At 40.3% G+C, this 18,796-nt stretch overlaps 1 protein-coding gene and 1 long non-coding RNA gene across 14 annotated transcripts in view; one reads left to right on the top strand and one right to left on the bottom strand.

Moving 5' to 3' along the window:
* The window catches only part of GTDC1 (glycosyltransferase like domain containing 1), a 246,325-nt gene that overhangs the window by 18,484 nt on the left and 209,045 nt on the right, over window positions 1-18,796 (top strand). For 8 of the 13 annotated variants that reach the window (XR_014001624.1, XR_014001625.1, XM_081167720.1 and 5 more), the window contains exon 1: window positions 14,393-14,537. The exons of 1 other annotated variant lie outside the window; for it this stretch is intronic. Coding sequence is in view for 7 of the 12 variants with exons in the window: in XM_081167720.1 (XP_081023846.1) it covers window positions 14,510-14,537 (28 nt within the window). In the remaining 5 variants the exon portion in view is untranslated. Of the gene's footprint in view, window positions 1-4,914; window positions 4,961-14,392; window positions 14,538-16,716; window positions 16,863-18,796 lie in introns of those variants that run through there. 4 more of the 13 variants (XM_081167721.1, XM_081167722.1, XM_081167717.1 and 1 more) reach the window with 3 other exon arrangements.
* On the bottom strand, window positions 8,730-14,445 carry LOC308572269. Its single transcript, XR_014001656.1, has 3 exons — window positions 14,361-14,445; window positions 10,153-10,289; window positions 8,730-9,956 (listed from the first exon to the last, which is right to left on the bottom strand). It is a non-coding gene; the product is annotated as an uncharacterized lncRNA (long non-coding RNA).

Genomic DNA, 18,796 nt, shown 5'->3' with positions numbered 1-18,796 from the left:
CAAGAGAGCTGCCAGTGGACAATACTGCTAACACTTGTATGGTATTTCCCCTTGCAGTTCCCAGCAGTATTCTTATACCAAATTTTCAGCTACCTTTAAATTTTTGATTTTTAAAAGTAGTTTTGACTATGTATGGACACCTATGGAAGGCAGCATTTCTCAAGGAAAGCTTGATGATGATGATGATGATGATGATGATTTTAAAAAACCCCAACTGCAGGTGTTTGTTGTTTGTCTGAATGTTTGCATTGCAGTAATCCAATTCAGTAAATACAACCAGCATGAAATTTAACTGTGTTTTTTATGTTGTGCTTAAACAAAGTTATTGACACGATTATCCACCTCATGGTGGATAATTTATACACATGAAGTTTCATTCCTTGAACATAGCAGAAAAAGTGTTGGAAAAAATGGTGCCATTGGAGTAACGTGGGAATTGATAGTGATTTGCATAAATAAATAAATAAATAAATAAATAAATAAATAAATTAAAAGAGAGAGAAATCTTATGCTAAAGATAATCCAGACTGTATATGAGAGGTCCACTTAGATGAACTTTGTCCATTTGGGTATTTGCCTGGGCCCTTCAATCCTTGGTTTCCAGCAAAGTGAAAGCTTACCATTTTGTGGGACATTTGAGATGAGGTAGGGCAGGCATCCCCAACCTTCGGCCCTCCAGATGTTTTGGACTACAATTCCCATAATCTTTGACCACTAGTCCTGTTAGCTAGGGATCATGGGAGTTGTAGGCCAAAACATCTGGAGGGCTGCAGGTTAGGGATGCCTGAGGTAGAGGGAATCACTTTTTGACATATGTATCTATCTGTCTGCCTATCTATAGCCTGCTCTGCTGTTTTTAATTTTGATTCTGTTCTGCTGATCTTAATTTGATTTTTGTCTGCTGTGTCAAGTTATTTTTATGACTGTTTTATTGTACTTGCGGGTTAAAAATAATACATTCTTGACGGTTCCTTTGTTAGCAGTTTTGGATGTTGTTGAAATGGAAGTGGACGGAAGTGTTCTTAAACACAACAATCAATCCTATTTAGGTTGAGCAGGGGAAGGGGACTCCAGAAGCAACAAGCAACTCCCTCAGCCAACTAGTTACAACAAAAAAGCCAAAAACTAAAATTAAACAAAAACAAAAGCTGGGAAAGCATGGGTAATGCTGCACCCTTTATCTTTTCCTGTCAGTAGATAATAGTCCTTCCTTGGAGGTTCTTAAGGAGACGTTGGATGGCCACCTGTCACGGATGCTTTAGTTTAGATACCTGCATTGCTGGGGGTTGGACTAGATGACCCTTGGGTCCCTTCCAACTCTGCGATTCTACAATTCTAATATGCATGGCAACACCCAGCAGCTGTTAGCGAATATTCTAAATTGAATGTATTCAGATTATCTTTTGTATTTGTACAGAACTCAGAATGTTTTGAATATGCATTTTCTGTAGTTTCTATGCTGTAGTTTCTATGCCTGAGGCAGGTCACCTGCTGCTCAGGTTGATCTTATTACAGCACTCTGGACTGAAGCAAAAGCCTGTGTGCGATTGTAGCTGAAAACGCTCCAAACCTGTCACTTAATCAGGTGCTTAAAACATACGTGCTGATGTAGCCAGAGAAAGAAATGGAAGATATGGACGAAGAGTCCCAATTTCTTGACCATGAAATATGTACTTAAATTCTGAGCAACTTTTTTTTTAAAGAGGTACCTTGCTCCTTTTTTATATAGATCAGAGGCCATGAATTTGGTAAGCCTGGCATTCCACCGTTCTGTGGTAGAGCGTGCTGCTGCCTGACTTCAGTGCTTCCCCTTATGAATAAAAGCTCATATTATCATGCCTATAACTGACCTTATTTATAAGGATGGTGTGCAGAGGAGTTGATCTGAATGGATGCAGTGCGGCGGAACTGCTTATGTTAATCTAATGAACAGCATTTGTATGGGTGTGTTTCTGTCTAGCTGAATGCTGAAACAATCAATGCACCTGAACTTAGTACGGATGTTTTAAAGCGCTTGAACCTGGATCCTAACTTTATTTTTATGAATGAAGCAGAGTGAAAAGTTCTCACAACAGGCTTTCTTTGCCCTCCCATCTTTCCACAGCCCCTGTACCTCTGAGAATCTGTTCCTGGGGTTGGGAGGACATTTGGGTGTGATGTTAGACAGGGTGTGGGAGGGCTGCCAATAAAGGCAGAAGTTGACACAATTTCCCCACTATTGTGAATGGAAGAACAACTTCCATGCTCTGGATTTAGGACTGATAAGTAAAAATCAAAATTTTAAGTGAAATAGGTTCTGTTTCCTGTAGATGAAATTTGTTAAGCATATCATATCTCTTTGCTGTTAGCAGGGCAGTGAGCTGATGACGTATTAACTTAAAGATGAAAGCTAAATAGTTTGCTGCCCCCCTGCTCCATAGTTTACCCTACTTAAATAGTTCAAAATCTGTTGATTTAAGATCTTGTACAAATGAGCTTTTTGGAAATTTGAAAATGCTGCCTTTGTGCAAGCAGAATCCAACACAATGCTTTAAAGTGTCTAAGGTAAGGCGTTTCTGAATCATCTTGAAACATGTGGTTGCAACTTCTACAAGTACTTTGAAGATTGAAACTAGAACACAGGTTAGTGTTTCCATTTTCGTACCTGCAGTTTGCATCATCTCTAGAAAGTAAGCATTTACAGTCCATTTGTAAGGCGTATATTGAAAGCACATGCCTCAAATGTCATGCCACATGTCAGTTTAGTTGAGGTATGGGAGAATCTTGACTTCACTCCCCCCCACCTCTTAAGAGGTGTAACATTGGGTTTCCCCATTTCAAAGTAAAACAGCTGTATAGCACATGTGGGTGCTTTTCTCTAGATGTTTGGGTGGGAGGGTTCTTGACATTTTAAATTAGTATTTCATTTCAGCAGTGTCTGCAAGAAATTTCTGTAAAAGTTAATAGAGCAGATGTGGGTCATCAAAAACTTATCTTTCTGAATAAAAATTCTGACTTGTTCTGAATATCCTTTCATCACTGAACAAATTTTGAATGTGTTAAAGGAAAATGAAATGCTGTCAGTTTTACTGCTGTAACCGGGGATTCCATTGACATACAGGAGTGCTATGCATGCTCTATGTTTTAAGTTGTCCAGTTCAGGGAGTTTCATTAGAATTGTATTTATTTATTTCCAGTCTGCTCAATTATTACCATTTGTGCATCCATTTTTTATTTTTTTGCACACCTAGAGATGCCCCATTTAGTACCGTATTTTTTGCTCTATAAGACTCACTTTTCCCTCCTAAAAAGTAAGGGGAAATGTGTGTGCGTCTTATGGAGCGAATGCAGGCTGCGCAGCTATCACAGAAGCCAGAACAGCAAGAGGGATTGCTGCTTTCACTGCACAGCGATCCCTCTTGCTGTTCGGGCTTCTGAGATTCAGAATATTTTTTTTTCTTGTTTTCCTCCTCCAAAAACTAGGTGCGTCTTGCGGTCTGGTGCGTCTTATAGAGCGAAAAATACGGTAAACATCATGCAGGACCATACAGTGTTAGCAGGTGACTTGTGTGACAATATAAAATGTTGAAAATTAACTCAGTGGTGTACAGCTGTCTAAAATTGACCTGATAGAGATATTGAGATAAAGAGAAAGTAATGGGTGGCATCCAATGTTCCCACTCCAAATGCCAGTTCCAGCAATGCCTTCAACAAACTCCATTGTGCTTTTACTTTTGTGAATAAAAGCTGATTGCAATTCGCATCTCGAGTCCATTTCCTGACCTGTGGATGAAGCTGCATTCCTGACAGCCCCTTAACATTGTAGAGTGTAAGTATTGGTTGGCACCCGATGTTATGACAGAGAAAAGGCATACACACACCCCCACGATCTATTTCTTACATTTATATACCACTTTTTATTCTAAGCAGGTCAAGGTTCTACCCCCCCGCCCCCCTGTATATCTTCACAACAAACCTCTGAGGGGAGGTTGGGTTAAGTGTGGTTGTCCCAAAATCACCCAGTGAGCTTCATGGTTGAGAGGGAATTCGAACCCTTGCCTCCCAGATTGTATTTATGACAGAGTTCAGAGAGAAAGAACTTTTTTCTTCTGCCATTATGTTTGAGGAATGTGATGAAAGGGAAGTGTGATGAATGCTAACAGTAGATTAAAAATTACCAAAACCTAGCAACAAATTATTTTTGTGTATATAAAAGTATTTTGTAAGTATAAAGCAAGTGAATCGCTCTGTGTGTGTGTGTGTGTGTGTGTGTGAGAGAGAGAGAGAGAGAGAGAGAGAGAGAGAGAGAGACCGGGGCTCTAAATAATGTTATTTGGAAAGTGCTAGCTCTTGCAACTGGTGTATATACCTTCCTTGACAAACTATTATTGTTAAGCTTGAAGTTCTGACCAGCTTGTTCTTTGGTATTTAATACTAGCTGGTTTCCTTGTAAAAATCAAAACCCACAAATGCTTGATGAAGGGAGACTCACTGCTAGGATTCTAATAATACATTTTAAACAGGATTTTTAAAAGTCCTAGTTAGAGACCTGCACAAGTGATGTGGTTAGAATCCTGCACCTAGTTCAGTGTGCATAGGTTTCAATCTTCATTGAGCTTTCATTGAGGTTTCAAGTACATATAAATAAACTTGGGGTAGCAGCTGCTGTGTTGAATTTCTATAATACACTGTAGATAAAGTATGTCTTGTGGCATTTTGATAATTTTAGAATGGATTGCCATGATGAAACAGAGCACGTAAATATCAACAACTGTACGGTTCTAATCTTGTTGAGAAATGCTTGTTGCATCTCATGTAGACGTAACTGCAGTGGAAGTCTTATCATTTTGTGTAATTATTCGGCAATCAGTTTCTGTATGACTTTGTATTTCTATACTGTTAATGAAAAAAATGTTTCTGTAAATATTTTTACAGAACACTGGGTGCCAAAGAAAAACGTTTTCATAGAAGTCTTCATAAAGTAAGTTGAATTTCTACTGTGGGATTGCATATTTATGTTTCTTGGTTTAGCTCTTAACTGTGTTGCAAAACTAAGTAAAGAACTAGTAAATTTGTTTCTTCATAATGAAGAAGAGCAATTTTCTGTCCTAGTCATAAAGTTTCAAAATGACAGCCTGAGAGAATATGAAATTTACCTCTATCGTCAAAGATGACAAAAACCGAGAACTCGTCACGTAGAATAGTTTTCATATATTTACCTTTATAGATAGGAAAGATACACACTTCATTTATTTTCTCAGGTAGTGCACAGACCAGAGGCCACTTTGAACACGGGTGAAGCTGCTAGCATGTTTAAGGAGTTACTTACTGTACCTCTGCATATTGCCTGAACTACGTGTTTTATCCAACACTGCAGTACTGTTTGTGCAACAAGCACCTGTGTGTACAAAGGAATGTCCCATTCATCTCTTGCAGTCCCTTGTGTGTCCTCAAAATCTGCTCTGGAGGGTAGGGGGATGCCCTCCCCCCCCCAACAGATTTGGGGAGAGGGAGGAAGAGAGGAAAGAAAGAGAAGTCACAGAACATGATTGGAAATCCGCTTGTGGCATTGGATATAACCTTGTGACCACTGTTAACAATCTGACTACATAAACAACCTGTGGCTGCTTCTCTTGGACTTGTATGCGTTAGAGAGAGGGTAGCATCTGTAATGTTTGTTTCAGTAAGGAACTGGGGAGAAACTCAATTCAGATCTCATTGGAAGCCAAATCTATCAAATTTGTACTTCTGAAACAATATGAGAACTGAAACACAACTATCCATTGAAATTCGCAATTATTCAAATTTTGCTATGCAGTTTGTCAACCAAACACAGTTTACAAAAATGCATATAGTGTGTATAAAAATGAATACATTGGTGAAAATAACACATAAACATGCATTATATTAGCGAAAGCTGCTTGCAAAAACATGTCAAACTGCATATAAAAATGTGTTAGGAAAAATCCGCACTAAAATCCTGATGAATTTTCATGCATTCCCTCCACCCCCAAATTTTATTTGCAAATTGCTGCAAAGTGTTGGTAACTAAATATAAGCTTAGGGAAAACGAGAAACCGAAAAAAGCAAAACTGGCAGATCCTTCTGTCCTTCGTTTCAGTGTTGGTGCCGCTGGTGCAGTCATTTATATATTTAAAACACTTTTATGCTATACCAGTTGTTTCACAATACAAATATAACAGTAAAACAACACGTTGTTGTTGTTGTTGTTTAGTCGTTTAGTCATGTCCGACTCTTTGTGACCCCATGGACCAGAGCACGCCAGGCACTCCTGTCTTCCACTGCCTCCTGCAGTTTGGTCAGGCTCATGTTTGTAGCTTCGAGAACACTGTCCAACCATCTCGTCCTCTGTCGTCCCCTTTTCCTTGTGCCCTCAATCTTTCCCAACATCAGGGTCTTTTCCAGGGAGTCTTCTCTTCTCATCAGGTGGTCAAAGTATTGGAGTCTCAGCTTCAGGATCTGTCCTTCCAGTGAGCACTCAGGGCTGATTTCCTTCAGAATGGATAGGTTTGATCTTCTTGCAGTCCATGGGACTCTCAAGAGTCTCCTCCAGCACCATAATTCAAAAGCATCAGAACAACACAGGGAGGGGATAATCCTTTCTTTGAACAGTCAAGGAGGCAAGGAAAGGGATGCACAAGGCTAGGCTCTACTTCCAATATCAAATCACATATAGGACTGAAGGTGCTGCCTTATACCAGGTCACACTATTTGAACCTGGGACCTTCTGCAGCTAAAGTATGGCCTCTGTGACCAGGTTATGGACTTTAAGTGTGGGAGAGTGACCAAGACCTGTAGTTTTTATATTACTTCAAACAGTGGTTTTCAGCACAGGAAAATACCGCTTTTTCCCTTTTCGATTTGAGTAATATGTCAACAGGTAATTGGTAAATGTTGACACACAAGTGTGGGAACTAGAGGTAGAACTTGAACTCATATCTTGTATACTGCTGTTAGTGGAAGCATTTTCTTTATTTTTTGCTCTGCTAGTAGAATTAGTGTTTTCATATGGGTTCGCAGTAGTTTTGTACATAGGCTTGTTTTATGGCATCATATTTGCTCTCTCCAGTACACAAGCACCATGTGTACAGTTTAAATGTCCACTGCACCTGGAAAGTAGGCTTTATAACTATGCGGAAAGTCCCCTCAGCCTTTAATCAGCAGTTTTCCATATCTAAATCTGAAATACAGAAGCTGAAATCATTAGTCATTCAGTGAAGAAATGAATAATAGAAACTGCAAGAATAATGTGGAAGAAGTTTCATCTAATTGAGAAAGTAGGTGATGCCCAAATTTGTGTTGCTTCGCTCTTTGTGAAGTAGCAGTTTCAATATCAGAATCAGGCCAGCCTTGCTGTGTCAAGATATAAGCTATGCGTACAAAACAAAAAATTGGAGTATTTGATACCAAACTCTGTAGATTGGACTGCAATCCTGTGTATACCCACCTACAACTAAGGCCCATTCAATACTTCAGGATGTCCAATACATATGCATAGGGTTGTGTAGTAACTTTCAGCTCTTGTTTTAATTGAGATAAGCAATTGGATGTTAGAAATCAAAGACCTGAACCCATTTGTGTATGTGTCTGTTCCTTTAAATTTGTGGAACTTGGATTCCTTTAATTGGCTCAAGGGATTTCTACAGGGGGGAAGGGCAAATAAAGAAAGTATAACTAGTATTCTGGTGACTGAGAGATGGTAAGGCTTGACTTCTGAGAAACTGAGAAATCAGGCTTGCCCCTCTCTTGTTCATCATTGGGGTGACTTCACATCCAAACATCTTTCTGTTTGCAGCTGAAGTTACTCTTGTTTCCTAACCTCCCTTCACCCTCTCCAGGCCTTAATTAGTTGCACTTTTATTCATTCATTTAGAAAGGTGAAAAATTGCTGCTGTTAAGGTTTCCTCCATGTCCTGTGAGTTAAAGAGTTAAAAATTGAAAGAAAAATACCTTCTTAAAGGCTCATAAGATGTGCTTGTTAAGGGAATCAGTCCTTGGAATAAAATACGTCTTCCAGTATAATGGATAGTCAGATGAGAAGGCCACAGCAGGATATGGACAAAAAATAACCTTCCACTGCTTGTCACCCTGCAACTGATACTCCGAGGAATATTCCTTCTCAACCTGGAGGTTCTGTTTAGCTGATTTGCCTAATGCCTTTGGACAACAACCATAACTAAGGAAAGGTGTTTTTCAGCATTAATGAAAAAGTTTGCAAAAAATGTGAGTGGATTAGGTTCAGTGGTGATCTAGTTGACAAAGCAAGCACAGTGATGCCCTGTTGAGCCTGTGTATAAGATCCTTGCAGATGGGAGATTTGAATTAATTGTAATCAATAGGTGCATTTTCCTGAGTCATAACAAAAGTTCTGTAATTGTCAGTGAGGGAAGATAACAGTGATTTGCTGTCCAAATCACAAGCTGTGTCATAACACTATAATAACACTATTTGCAGGTACAGTTTCAAAATGCTGTGGCATTTTTCTCACTTACGCCTTGAACTCGAGCTATTCCCCCCCTTTTTTTTAAATATGACACTGTCTGCTCATTTTCCTTTTGAGCACTAGGTCCCACCTTCGAACTCTGCAAATTAAGCATGCAGTCAAAAGCCCCATTCTATTTGGAATTTCATGAAGAAGAATTATAAATGCTGATCATCAGTTGTATTAACAGCAGAACCCCTTTTAACCACAAAGTATCTAGGAATTGACTTATTACCAAAATAAAAACCATTGCACACCCCAGCTGCTTCTTCCCTTCTTAATTTCCAGCAATTAATTTATTGCCAAAATAAAAGCACTCCACACCCCAGCTTTTTCTCCCCAATTAATTTATTAGCCAAATAAAATCAGTGAACACCTCAGCTATTTCTCCCCTCTCAAAATCCAGCAATTCATTTATTAACAGGAAATCATTGCAACTCCCAGCCCTTTCTTCCCCTTCCCCTTCTTCGTTTCCAGTCCAGTAATTAATTTCCTATAACAAGTTTTATTTATAATTTCTATTGCTTTTTTTATTAGTGTGCTACATTTCTGACCCCATTAATGCTGGAGAGCCAAGCTGGAATAGTGGCTAGAGAGTTGGGCTTGGATGTGTTAAATTCAGGCACAAATCCGAGCTTGGCTAGGGAGAATACTGGATGGCTTTGGGCAAGCCATCTCTCATGTATACTTTTGTCCGCCTCCCCAACTTCACAGGCCTGTAGGCTTCTTCTATGAAGTACTGAGTGCCTTGGCAGATGGATGGAATACAAATACCATGAACCATAGCCACACTGTGAGGTGCTTTGGTGGTGTGCAGGTCACTCAGTGGCTGTCCAAGCAAAGAAGGATAGATTGTGCTGTTATCAAGTTTTCAGTAATGAAAGCTTCTAGGGCTGGAAGCGAGGAACTGTTAAGTGGTGTGTATTCAGACCAAGTGAAAGATGGCTACCATTCGTAGGTTGGTTCCTATAGTTCTGATTTGGGTATTTATTTGTTTTTAAAACCATCCTCCTGATAGTTGTTAACTCAATTTTAAGAACACATTCCAGTGGAAAGAAGCTTCCAGGGAGAAACGTTAACTGTTAGCTAGCTTTTCCTAAGCTATCTCTTATCTAGGAAGAGTTTTACATGTGCCTCCCAGCTAAGAGTCCCACACAGGTGGCTTCTGATCTAAGCTCTGAAACCACCTTCACAGTTTCACATGGTTCCAACCTGGCAAAGGTATACAATCAAAAGGATAAAGAAACGTTAAAAAAGAAAAATAAGGTGAAACAGTGAATGAGTAAAAAAAAGCAAGCTCAAAATTACAGAGATGGCCTGCCAAGCTCAAAAAGATTTTTTGCTGTTTTGCTGAACTCCACTGGGAAGTATGTAAGTTGCTCGTCGGAGGGCCACAGCCTACTCAGTTCATAAATCATTTGTCTTCAGTGTCATGCTTTCAGTTTTGTATCACTTTCAAAACAGCTTCCACATCCTACCAAAGAGATAACAGTATTGCATTAATTCCTCAGAGTGTGTGTAGATAAGCATGCACACGTATGCTTTCCTTTTGCAATTCTGTGCACTTGGAATTTTATGCAGATTGTGGAAGGAGGCGTAGGATTTGGTCCCCCAAAAATCTCTTACTTGTGTCTTGTGTTCATGAAAATCTGTTTTAAAACAGTACTTGCCAGGTATGTAAACGGCTCCTTTGTTCATCCAGTGGAGCATCTGTCTTCTTTCTACATGGTCACATGTCTATTCCTTATGTCTTCCATTTTCCTGCATAAAGGTTGCTCATCTACTCCTTTCCCCATGACCACACACACTAAGATAATAAAAATGAAACACAGGGTTTGGAATGAAATATCAATCAAAAGAAGCCAGTTTTATTGACACACATAACTTGTGCTTTGTAGCCCAAAATCTTCCTTTTAAAAAATTAGTTTAAACACGCCTTAGTTGCATTAGTTTGTTCGAATTACCTGGATTTTAGCATAGTGGAATTTACTTAGTTTGTGATGTTTTATGGAGAACAGTTGACTTGCAAATTGCTTTGATACCAGTGGCAGCCGGTGAACAGTGCGGCTTGACAGCTACATGAAGGCAGGACAGGGGGTTAGAGAGTCAAAATCAAGATTGTCTTAGGACATGGGTACAGAACTGGGACTGGCTGGAGGGCCAGTTAGTTATTTTCACTACCTCTTGTGAATGAAGTTTGGCAGATGGGCGGGATCACCCACCTGCCCGTCATCCAATGTCACAATGTTTGTTTGCTCTGCATACATCATGAGAGTGCTTTGAAAAGTACAGTGCAAGACCCTCTTGAGAAACCACAGCAAAACCTGACAATCGGTTGATTCTCGGGTACTGTATTGAGAAACCAGTTTCAAATTGCTGTCTTGTACAGCAATTTGCAGGGGGCTCTCTACAAGACCCAACAACCAGCTGCTAGCTCTCTTTGCATAGAGGGTTGCAGGAACAGTTGATCAGCAAATCCACTTTTGACTGAGCCAGATTTTTACCTGCCCCACACCTGATGATGCTGGGTGTAGCACAGGTGAGTGGTCTTGTGGCCAAATTGGGTAGCTTGGTGGGCTGGAGGTTCCCTGCCTCTTCCTTAGAATGAAGGGAATCTGGTTGACTTTGAATGAAGGGACTCCTGTGCCTTTGGTGACGTATGGTTTTATTGACACATATACTGTATACAGATTATACATGAGATGGGCAGGCTCACAACATCAGCATGCCAACAGATACTGCTACCCACTTAGATTTCTAGAGAGCTTTTCAGGGTCCTAGGGCCCAGCAAAATCAGGCCTGTGTGTGTTCCCAGCTAGGCTTGGGTCAAGTTTTCTCTTATACTCATTGGGAGGAGTTCACTGTTCACTGACTGAGGTGATTATTCCACCAGGACAAGCATTTCAATTTCCAGATGGAATGATCAGCTTTCTCCTACTCCTATATGCTGTTCCTGGGGTTCTCCCAACCCCCCGGACAAATTTCAGGGAGTATGGAAAGGAGGACGGGGGAAAAGCTTCGTTGTGTAAGTGGAACAATTAGCTGAATGCCGCCCATTTCAGTGAGTGAATCTGTATAAGCAAAACAGCTACTTCTGTCAGTAGCCCAACCACCTGCCTGCCTGGCTCTCAGAACATGCTCTGCTGTGCAGTCTGTAAGGCAGGGGAAGCTTAGCCCACCCAGCCCACATCTGGTGCCATACATGACATCAGGTATGTGATGGGCAAAGGTGTGGCTTGGAAGGAGCAATCAGGAGCCTAAAGCTACCCTGTGCGCTCCCAGTTCCCCATCAGCTGATGGGCCTTCAAACCCTCCTCCTTGACGTTTATCCTTAAAAACCATAGAGATGTATGTTTTCAATGGAAGTGCACATTTTGATATGGAGCAGAATTCAGCCTTCAGGGTTACTGAAATTTTGCAAAATAAAATGGTTATATCCACTTCAGGCATACGATAACTGCAAGGGCAATATTCTCTAAGTAAAATAAAAAATTGCAGATCTTTGCTACAATGTTATGATTTGTAATTTTATGCTTTATTCGGTTTGCAAAATAACTAATGTTTTTGTTACAACATGCACGCACACACACAAACTCTACGTAGGATGAACACTACAATTTAATTCAACTTGTAGAAGTAATTTTGTTCACTATTCACTTTCAAAGCATACACTGCATTCTCAACTGCTGCTTCTGTTTAGGAAACATCTTTTCAGAAGTTATAGCGCAATTCTCTTGGAATATAAAGTAGTTTCAGTATACTTAGATTGCTTTGGAGTAGATCAGCAAGTCGTTACAGTGAAAGCTTTCAAGAGGCAATACATTAGGAAAAAAGCAGCAGTAGAGATACCTGTAGAGAGCACCAGGCGTGCCCTAAAGCAATAGACAATAATTAGTTGCCTTATTCCCATGCAAACTCTCCCAAGTGTTGATGTTTATAAAATTCAGAGATCAGTGGAATATCGTCCTCAAACTCTGCCTGCTGAAGTTGTTTACGCCCATTCAATTTTTAATATACCTATAAGATGCTTTGATGAGGGCACTTAGCCCGGAGAGACTTGCATGCTTTATCACACCTCTAGTGATTCCCACCCCCCAAGAAAAAAAGTAAGAGGAGTTGATCAGAGTATTCAAAGTTACACTTCAGAATTAATAACAACATATTAACAAAGTGTTTCCTAGGGTTTCATATTCCAGTTTCAATGATTGAATATGATCTTTGTAGCTTCCAGTGTGGCTGGAGTGTGAAGTTCCTGCTGTCAACAATATCTGCAGTGGTAATGGCTACCAACTGTTTGTGGATATCTGATTTGTTAATTATTAGGTTCCTGCTTCAGCTGAAGTAAGAAATCCTGGAGTCTTCCATGTGACTTGACATCCTATAGCAGGATACTATAATTTGTGTAATTTGTTCACTGTGGTTTGGTAAGGATACATTACTTGAAAATAGTCCTTTAATTTTTTAAAAAAGGATATTTTTCTGTCTGTTCTGCATACACGTTTATATTCTGATTGTCCCTGTTTACAGTCTCCTGTGGAGACTGTGGAACCAACTTTTCCTCAGTGTTGCAATATACAAAGACTCCTGGTATAGATGGCACCGGTAGGGACTGCTAATCAGAGTAGCAACCTGATTGCTGGTTTGTAGTGATGGCCACCATCTTGGATGGCTTTAAAAGAGAATTGGGCAACTTTGTGGATGGTAAAGCTATCAGTGGCTTCCAGCCATGATGGCTGCGTACAGCACTACAGTACTGAAGGTTTTCTCTGAATGCTGGTTGCTAGGAAACACAATTGGGGACCATACTCTTGAGCTAATGTCCTGCTTGCAGATTTTCCATGGGCATCTTTACAAGCTTCTTTACAAGAAAGAAGATTCCACCTAAACATTAGGAAGAACTTCCTGACAGTAAGAGCTGTTCGACAGTGGAATTTGCTGCCAAGGAGTGTGGTGGAGTCTCCTTCTTTGGAGGTCTTTAAGCATAGGCTTGACAACCATATGGTGTTTCCTGCTTGGCAGGGGGTTGGACTTGATGGCCCTTGTGGTCTCTTCCAACTCTATGATTCTATGATTCTATCTGGTTGACCACTGTGAGAATGGGTTGCTGAACTAGCTGTACCTTTGGCCTGATCTAACAAGGCTCTGGTTTTTGGGAAGAGAGAAAAACCAACCACTGCTCCGTTGTGTATAAAATTGTAGGAGAATTTCACTTAGAGAATAAAGCCTCTGCATTCTCTTTGCCCATTCCACATGTTCCAAAATATTATTTAACCCCCATGGGGGGGGGGAGAACATGTAGCCCTCCAAATATTGGGGCTTCCAGTTCCCAGCATGGCCTGTGGTCTGGGAAGGGAGTTGTAGTCCAACATCATCTGATGCAGCAGGGAGGGGAATTGGCTTTGGAGGAGGTGTACACTCAGATGCATTTCCCGAAGTGCAATTCCTGTCTTCCTGTCTCCCTCCTAAAAAATCATGACCCTCTAAAAATGCAACAGTGTATTCTCTTACAGTGGTACCTCGGGTTAAGAACTTAATTCGTTCTGGAGGTCTGTTCTTAACCTGAAACTGTTCTTAAGCTGAAGCACCACTTTAGCTAATGGGGCCTTCCGCTGCTGCTGCGCCACTGCTGTGCGATTTCTGTTCTCATCCTAAAGCAAAGTTCTTAACCTGAGGTACTATTTCTGCGTTAGCGGAGCCTGTAACCCGAAGCGTCTGTAACCCGAAGCGTCTGTAACCTGAGGTACCACTGTACATTAATGTCACTTTTACAGAACTGAGTTAGTGACTAGGTCTCAAAAAGCATCTAGGATAATAGCAATCCATTATGGAAGATGTTGCACCGTTGTCACTTTTTTCTCCATGTAGGCACTGATATTACTCTTTTCCACAAGCGTGGAGGACACTGCAGCAAGAAGCAGCTCTTCTCTATGGAGAATTCCATGCTGACATGTGCAGAGATGCTCAGTCACATGACACACTCCAGGGGTGCCTGCAACATAAAGACTTGCCCTCCTCACATCCATCATAATGATGGACATTTCTCACCTTCATAAAGGTACCTTAGTTATATTATTCCTTTGAAAAGTAACATTAGTTGGGTCATTAGATAGCCACCAGATCTACTATTCAAAAGCTTAGGAGTTATTGATTGAATTTTAAGAAGACCCCATAAAATAAATAAATATGTATTTATTTGAATGTTGCATCTTGCTCTACATCATACTATAAGGGTTTAGTGTCATCAAAAAGCTGTGGCTTCCTCCACAGACACTCAAGTGCGCATGTGTTATTTTTGGTTTATTTTCTGTACCTATTGTGAACAGGCATCATCTGTGAAGAATTTTTTTTAAAAAAGATTTTGATAGTGGCATTGAACTAAGTAGCAAATGTTAACAACTGATGAATGATTTACATTTGTTCCAGCTGTGAACATGTCAGCTGTCCTTTGCTTTCTAATAATAGGTGTTTCTTGATTGTTTTTGTTTGATTTCCAAGTATATGTCATTTGTTAACATTAAGCCCTCAACCGGCATATCCTGTGTAAAACTGGTATGCTAAAGCATAAACTCGACAATTACCTATTTATATAGAGAAATATTATTTATTGGAGTTGGAGAAGCTGTACAAAAGCCTTCAGGGTTTTTAATTTCATTTAATTAATATATTATTTTCCTAAAAATATTTTCTCTCTCACTGAAAAAAAACTTGTTGATGGTGATATGAAAGACTGATTGTGTGTGTGTGTGTGTGTGTGTGTGTGTGTGTGTGTGTACACACACACACACACACACCAATCTATCTTAATATTTTATTGCAGCAGTATAATGTGTTATAGAGGTGGACAAGGCTGCAGATTGAAATGTGGATCATCCAGATTGTTCCTTTCCCTAGACCATATGGTCTAGTTCTAAAAGCCTTTTGTACACTGTCTGTTCAGTTAATTGTAAACTCAGTCTTTAACATACCTAATAAAATATAAGTGGACAGATAGGCAAACTCTAGATATTCTTGGAGCACCCCGGGAATGTTAGCCATGTCAGTGCAAGAAATTTCCAGTGTCCTCATATTTGGTGAAGATTTATTGCCAGTGAACATCTTTGAATGTTGTATTTTTTACATGAATGCAAACTTTCATGTTTTTTTGATCACATACATTAGAAGCTCACGTTTCTATGGGCAAGAGAGCCATCGTCTCAATGAAAAATGCGTAAGAAAGAGAGAGGCTTTAATATACTACAGAACATTTCAGCGTAGTGTTATTCCTCCAGCAGACAGCCCTCTGCCAGTGGGTGATGTATGGTAACAAGTAAGATTTATGACAGATGGATAGTAGGATTGCTAATACACCTACACAACTTCTAGCTTCTAGTGTTCTCTGTGCCTGATAGGTTTTGTCTTCACATCCTGTTCTTTTGTTGCCCTTTGCATGGTCTTGAGACTATGAGACTGAGCATCTTAATTTGCTTTGTTGCAGATGGTTTATTCTGCTCTTGATTTAAGACAGACTGCACAGAGCCAGACATCAATAGCCATAGTACCTGCTTGGAAATAACCTGTATTAGCCATTGGCAAATTTATTAGTTCTGTAGCTTCTTAACTGCAAAGAACCCAAGGTTAGGAAAGGCTGCTGTAGACACTACTGAAACCATGGCGATGGCGAATGAATTTACAAAGTTGAGTATTAAGCACAGGGGGGAAGAAAGCAATTAAGCCACTCTAAAGCATGGTTTGCTGGTTTTGAAGCTGAAACCATGGTGTGGGTATGGTTAGTACAAACCTCTGGGGTGAATTATTCTTATAGGTCCCAATTTATGATTAATCAGGGCACAGGGAGTTCCCTTTAGTGACAAACGTTATTTCAACTTTATTATTTATATAAGGGATTACCAAAAAGGTGCCCAAGGGCACCAGTTCCTCCTATGGCAACTGCAAAAGTCTCAGTAAATATCCTCTCAAAAATCCACAATGCTCAGTTTCTGTTTTTAGTGGCTCAGCCTCTCCTACATAGAAGCTGCCTTAATAGCTTCTGCCTGAATAGATTCCCATCTATTTTGAACAGAGAAGAGGTACACAGAGCTTTTCTCTGTGAGGGAGCATGGTACACGCCTTTCCTCGCATTGATTGCAGGGAGCGCATTTCTGCACCATTCTGTGCTCTTTTAGATGTGGCATCCATTTTGTGCTATGCTCTCAACACAGCCATTTTGTGACTGCTGCCCACGGCACTCCCAGATGTGCCCCCTGGCTGAAAAAGGTTGGCGACCTGTGATTTGTATAGCATTGTCAGCATTCATGGAGCTTTGCTTAAGTATAAGAGGGCATTTCTGAGGGAAGGAATCTTGCTTCCCTGTTATATAATGCCCCCTTGAAAGAGAGGAGAGGTGAGGAAATCATAAGTGGTCTGGGATTTTTGGATTAGATCAGAATTTGCAGCCTGGAATTGGTTTGGTTTTGCCCTTTCTTTCCTAATGGACATTTATTTTATTTATTGATTTATTGATTTATTAGATTTAGATACTGCCCTTCACCAAAAGATCTCAGAACAGTTCAGAAGATAAAAAGTTGAGATAAAAGCACAAATAAATAGTTAAAGAACCAACAAAGCAATACCTCCCCCCACAAACACATTTAAAAGGCCATAGAATGTGAATCAGCCTAAGACCTGGTTGCAGAGGAGCATTTTTGCCTGGCGCCTAAAGATATACAGTGGTACCTCAGGTTACATACGCTTCAGGTTACAGACTCCGCTAACCCAGAAAATAGTGCTTCAGGTTAAGAACTTTGCTTCAGGATGAGAACAGAAACCATGCTCTGGCGGCGTGGCAGCAGCAGGAGGCCCCATTAGCTAAAGTGGTGCTTCAGGTTAAGAACAGATTGAGGTTAAGAACGGACCTGTGGAACGAATTAAGTACTTAACCCGAGGTACCACTGTATAAGGAAGGCACCAGACAAACCTCCCTGTGGAGAGCATTTTACAAATGGGGAGCCACTGCAGAAAAGGCCCATTCTTGTGTTGCCACCCTCTAGACTGGAGGAGGCAAACGGAAGGGCTTCAGATGATGAACACAGAGTCTAGGTCAGTTTATATGGGGAGAAGCAGTCCTTGAGGTATTGTGCCTGTAGCTGTCCTTGAGGTACTGCACGTGTAGTGATGACAAAACTGTTCATGCACACCTCTTTTCTCTGGATCAAACAAAAAATGCATTTTATTCCACTACTTTTGTTCCGGAAATGTCACTTTAGGAAGTCGTATAAAAATCTGAATACCAGATGCTGAGCATATGAAATTGCAGTAATTTTTAAGCCATGCGCAAAACTTTACTGGTTTATAGCAGCACCATTGATAAAACACCATTGAGAATGATTGGCTAGGTGAAAATACTCCTATGTGGAGTAAAGTTGCAACTTTCTCCCCACTTTCCTATTATTTTAACCTAGGTGAAAAAACATTTAATTGCTACTGTGGATATTAGATATTGAAAAACATACGACAGCTGCAGCCTGTTTTTCATGTTATGCAAAGGAACACATTATCCATTTTTCCTCTAAAGTGAGTAACCCAAGTTTCAAAAGAGAAAAAGCACCTGTTAAGCATGAAAAGTGAGAAATGAGAGAAACACAATTTGCCTGCTTCTTTTGAAACTTCTGAGCTCATCAGAGGTGTACAGATTTCTTGTTTTCATGTTCCATGTGTTGGCAGCAAGCGCACTCAGGAATGGACATTTTTCAGCCAGAAAATATTGGAGCTCCACAGTCTTATGGCATGTCATGCATGCCAGTAAAATTAGAGGCTTGTCACATGTGCAAGCACGCATCTTGATTTTGGTATGATGTCACTCTGAATCACATATGTATCTGTGGGCAGAAACCCAGACCCTGTTTACTACTGATGCATAGAAACTGAAACCGAAGGAGCTGTGTGTATAACAATTTCAGTGTGCATGTGAGTGAGAAGATTCTCAGCAAGGTTTACAAAACCGTTCTTGAATATACTTGGTTGGATCCAGCCTTAAACATGTTTTGAGTAGTGTCATTGATTTCAGAGGATCAGCTTGTGGTTAGTCTGAAGAGAGCTAAACCTAAGCCAAGCCAGGTCATTACTTACCTCAATGCAACACAGCACCAGAACATCGGTGGAGGAGCAGAGCTCTCCTTGGAACCTGCACACGTCACACTAAACCATGGTTTAGCATGGCATGGAAATCAGGCCACTGCGACTCTTTTATACCTCATAATACTCAACACAATATTGTCAACACGGATCAAACATTTGCCTCTTTTTAAAGCAAAGGGACTTGTGCTTTGGTAGTAGCTC

The sequence above is a fragment of the Podarcis bocagei genome, assembly GCF_964188305.1.
Source record: "Podarcis bocagei genome assembly, chromosome: 1".
NCBI lineage: Eukaryota > Metazoa > Chordata > Lepidosauria > Squamata > Lacertidae > Podarcis > Podarcis bocagei.
Note: the sequence above shows the minus strand (reverse complement) of the source record. Positions and strands in the feature narration are given on the sequence as shown.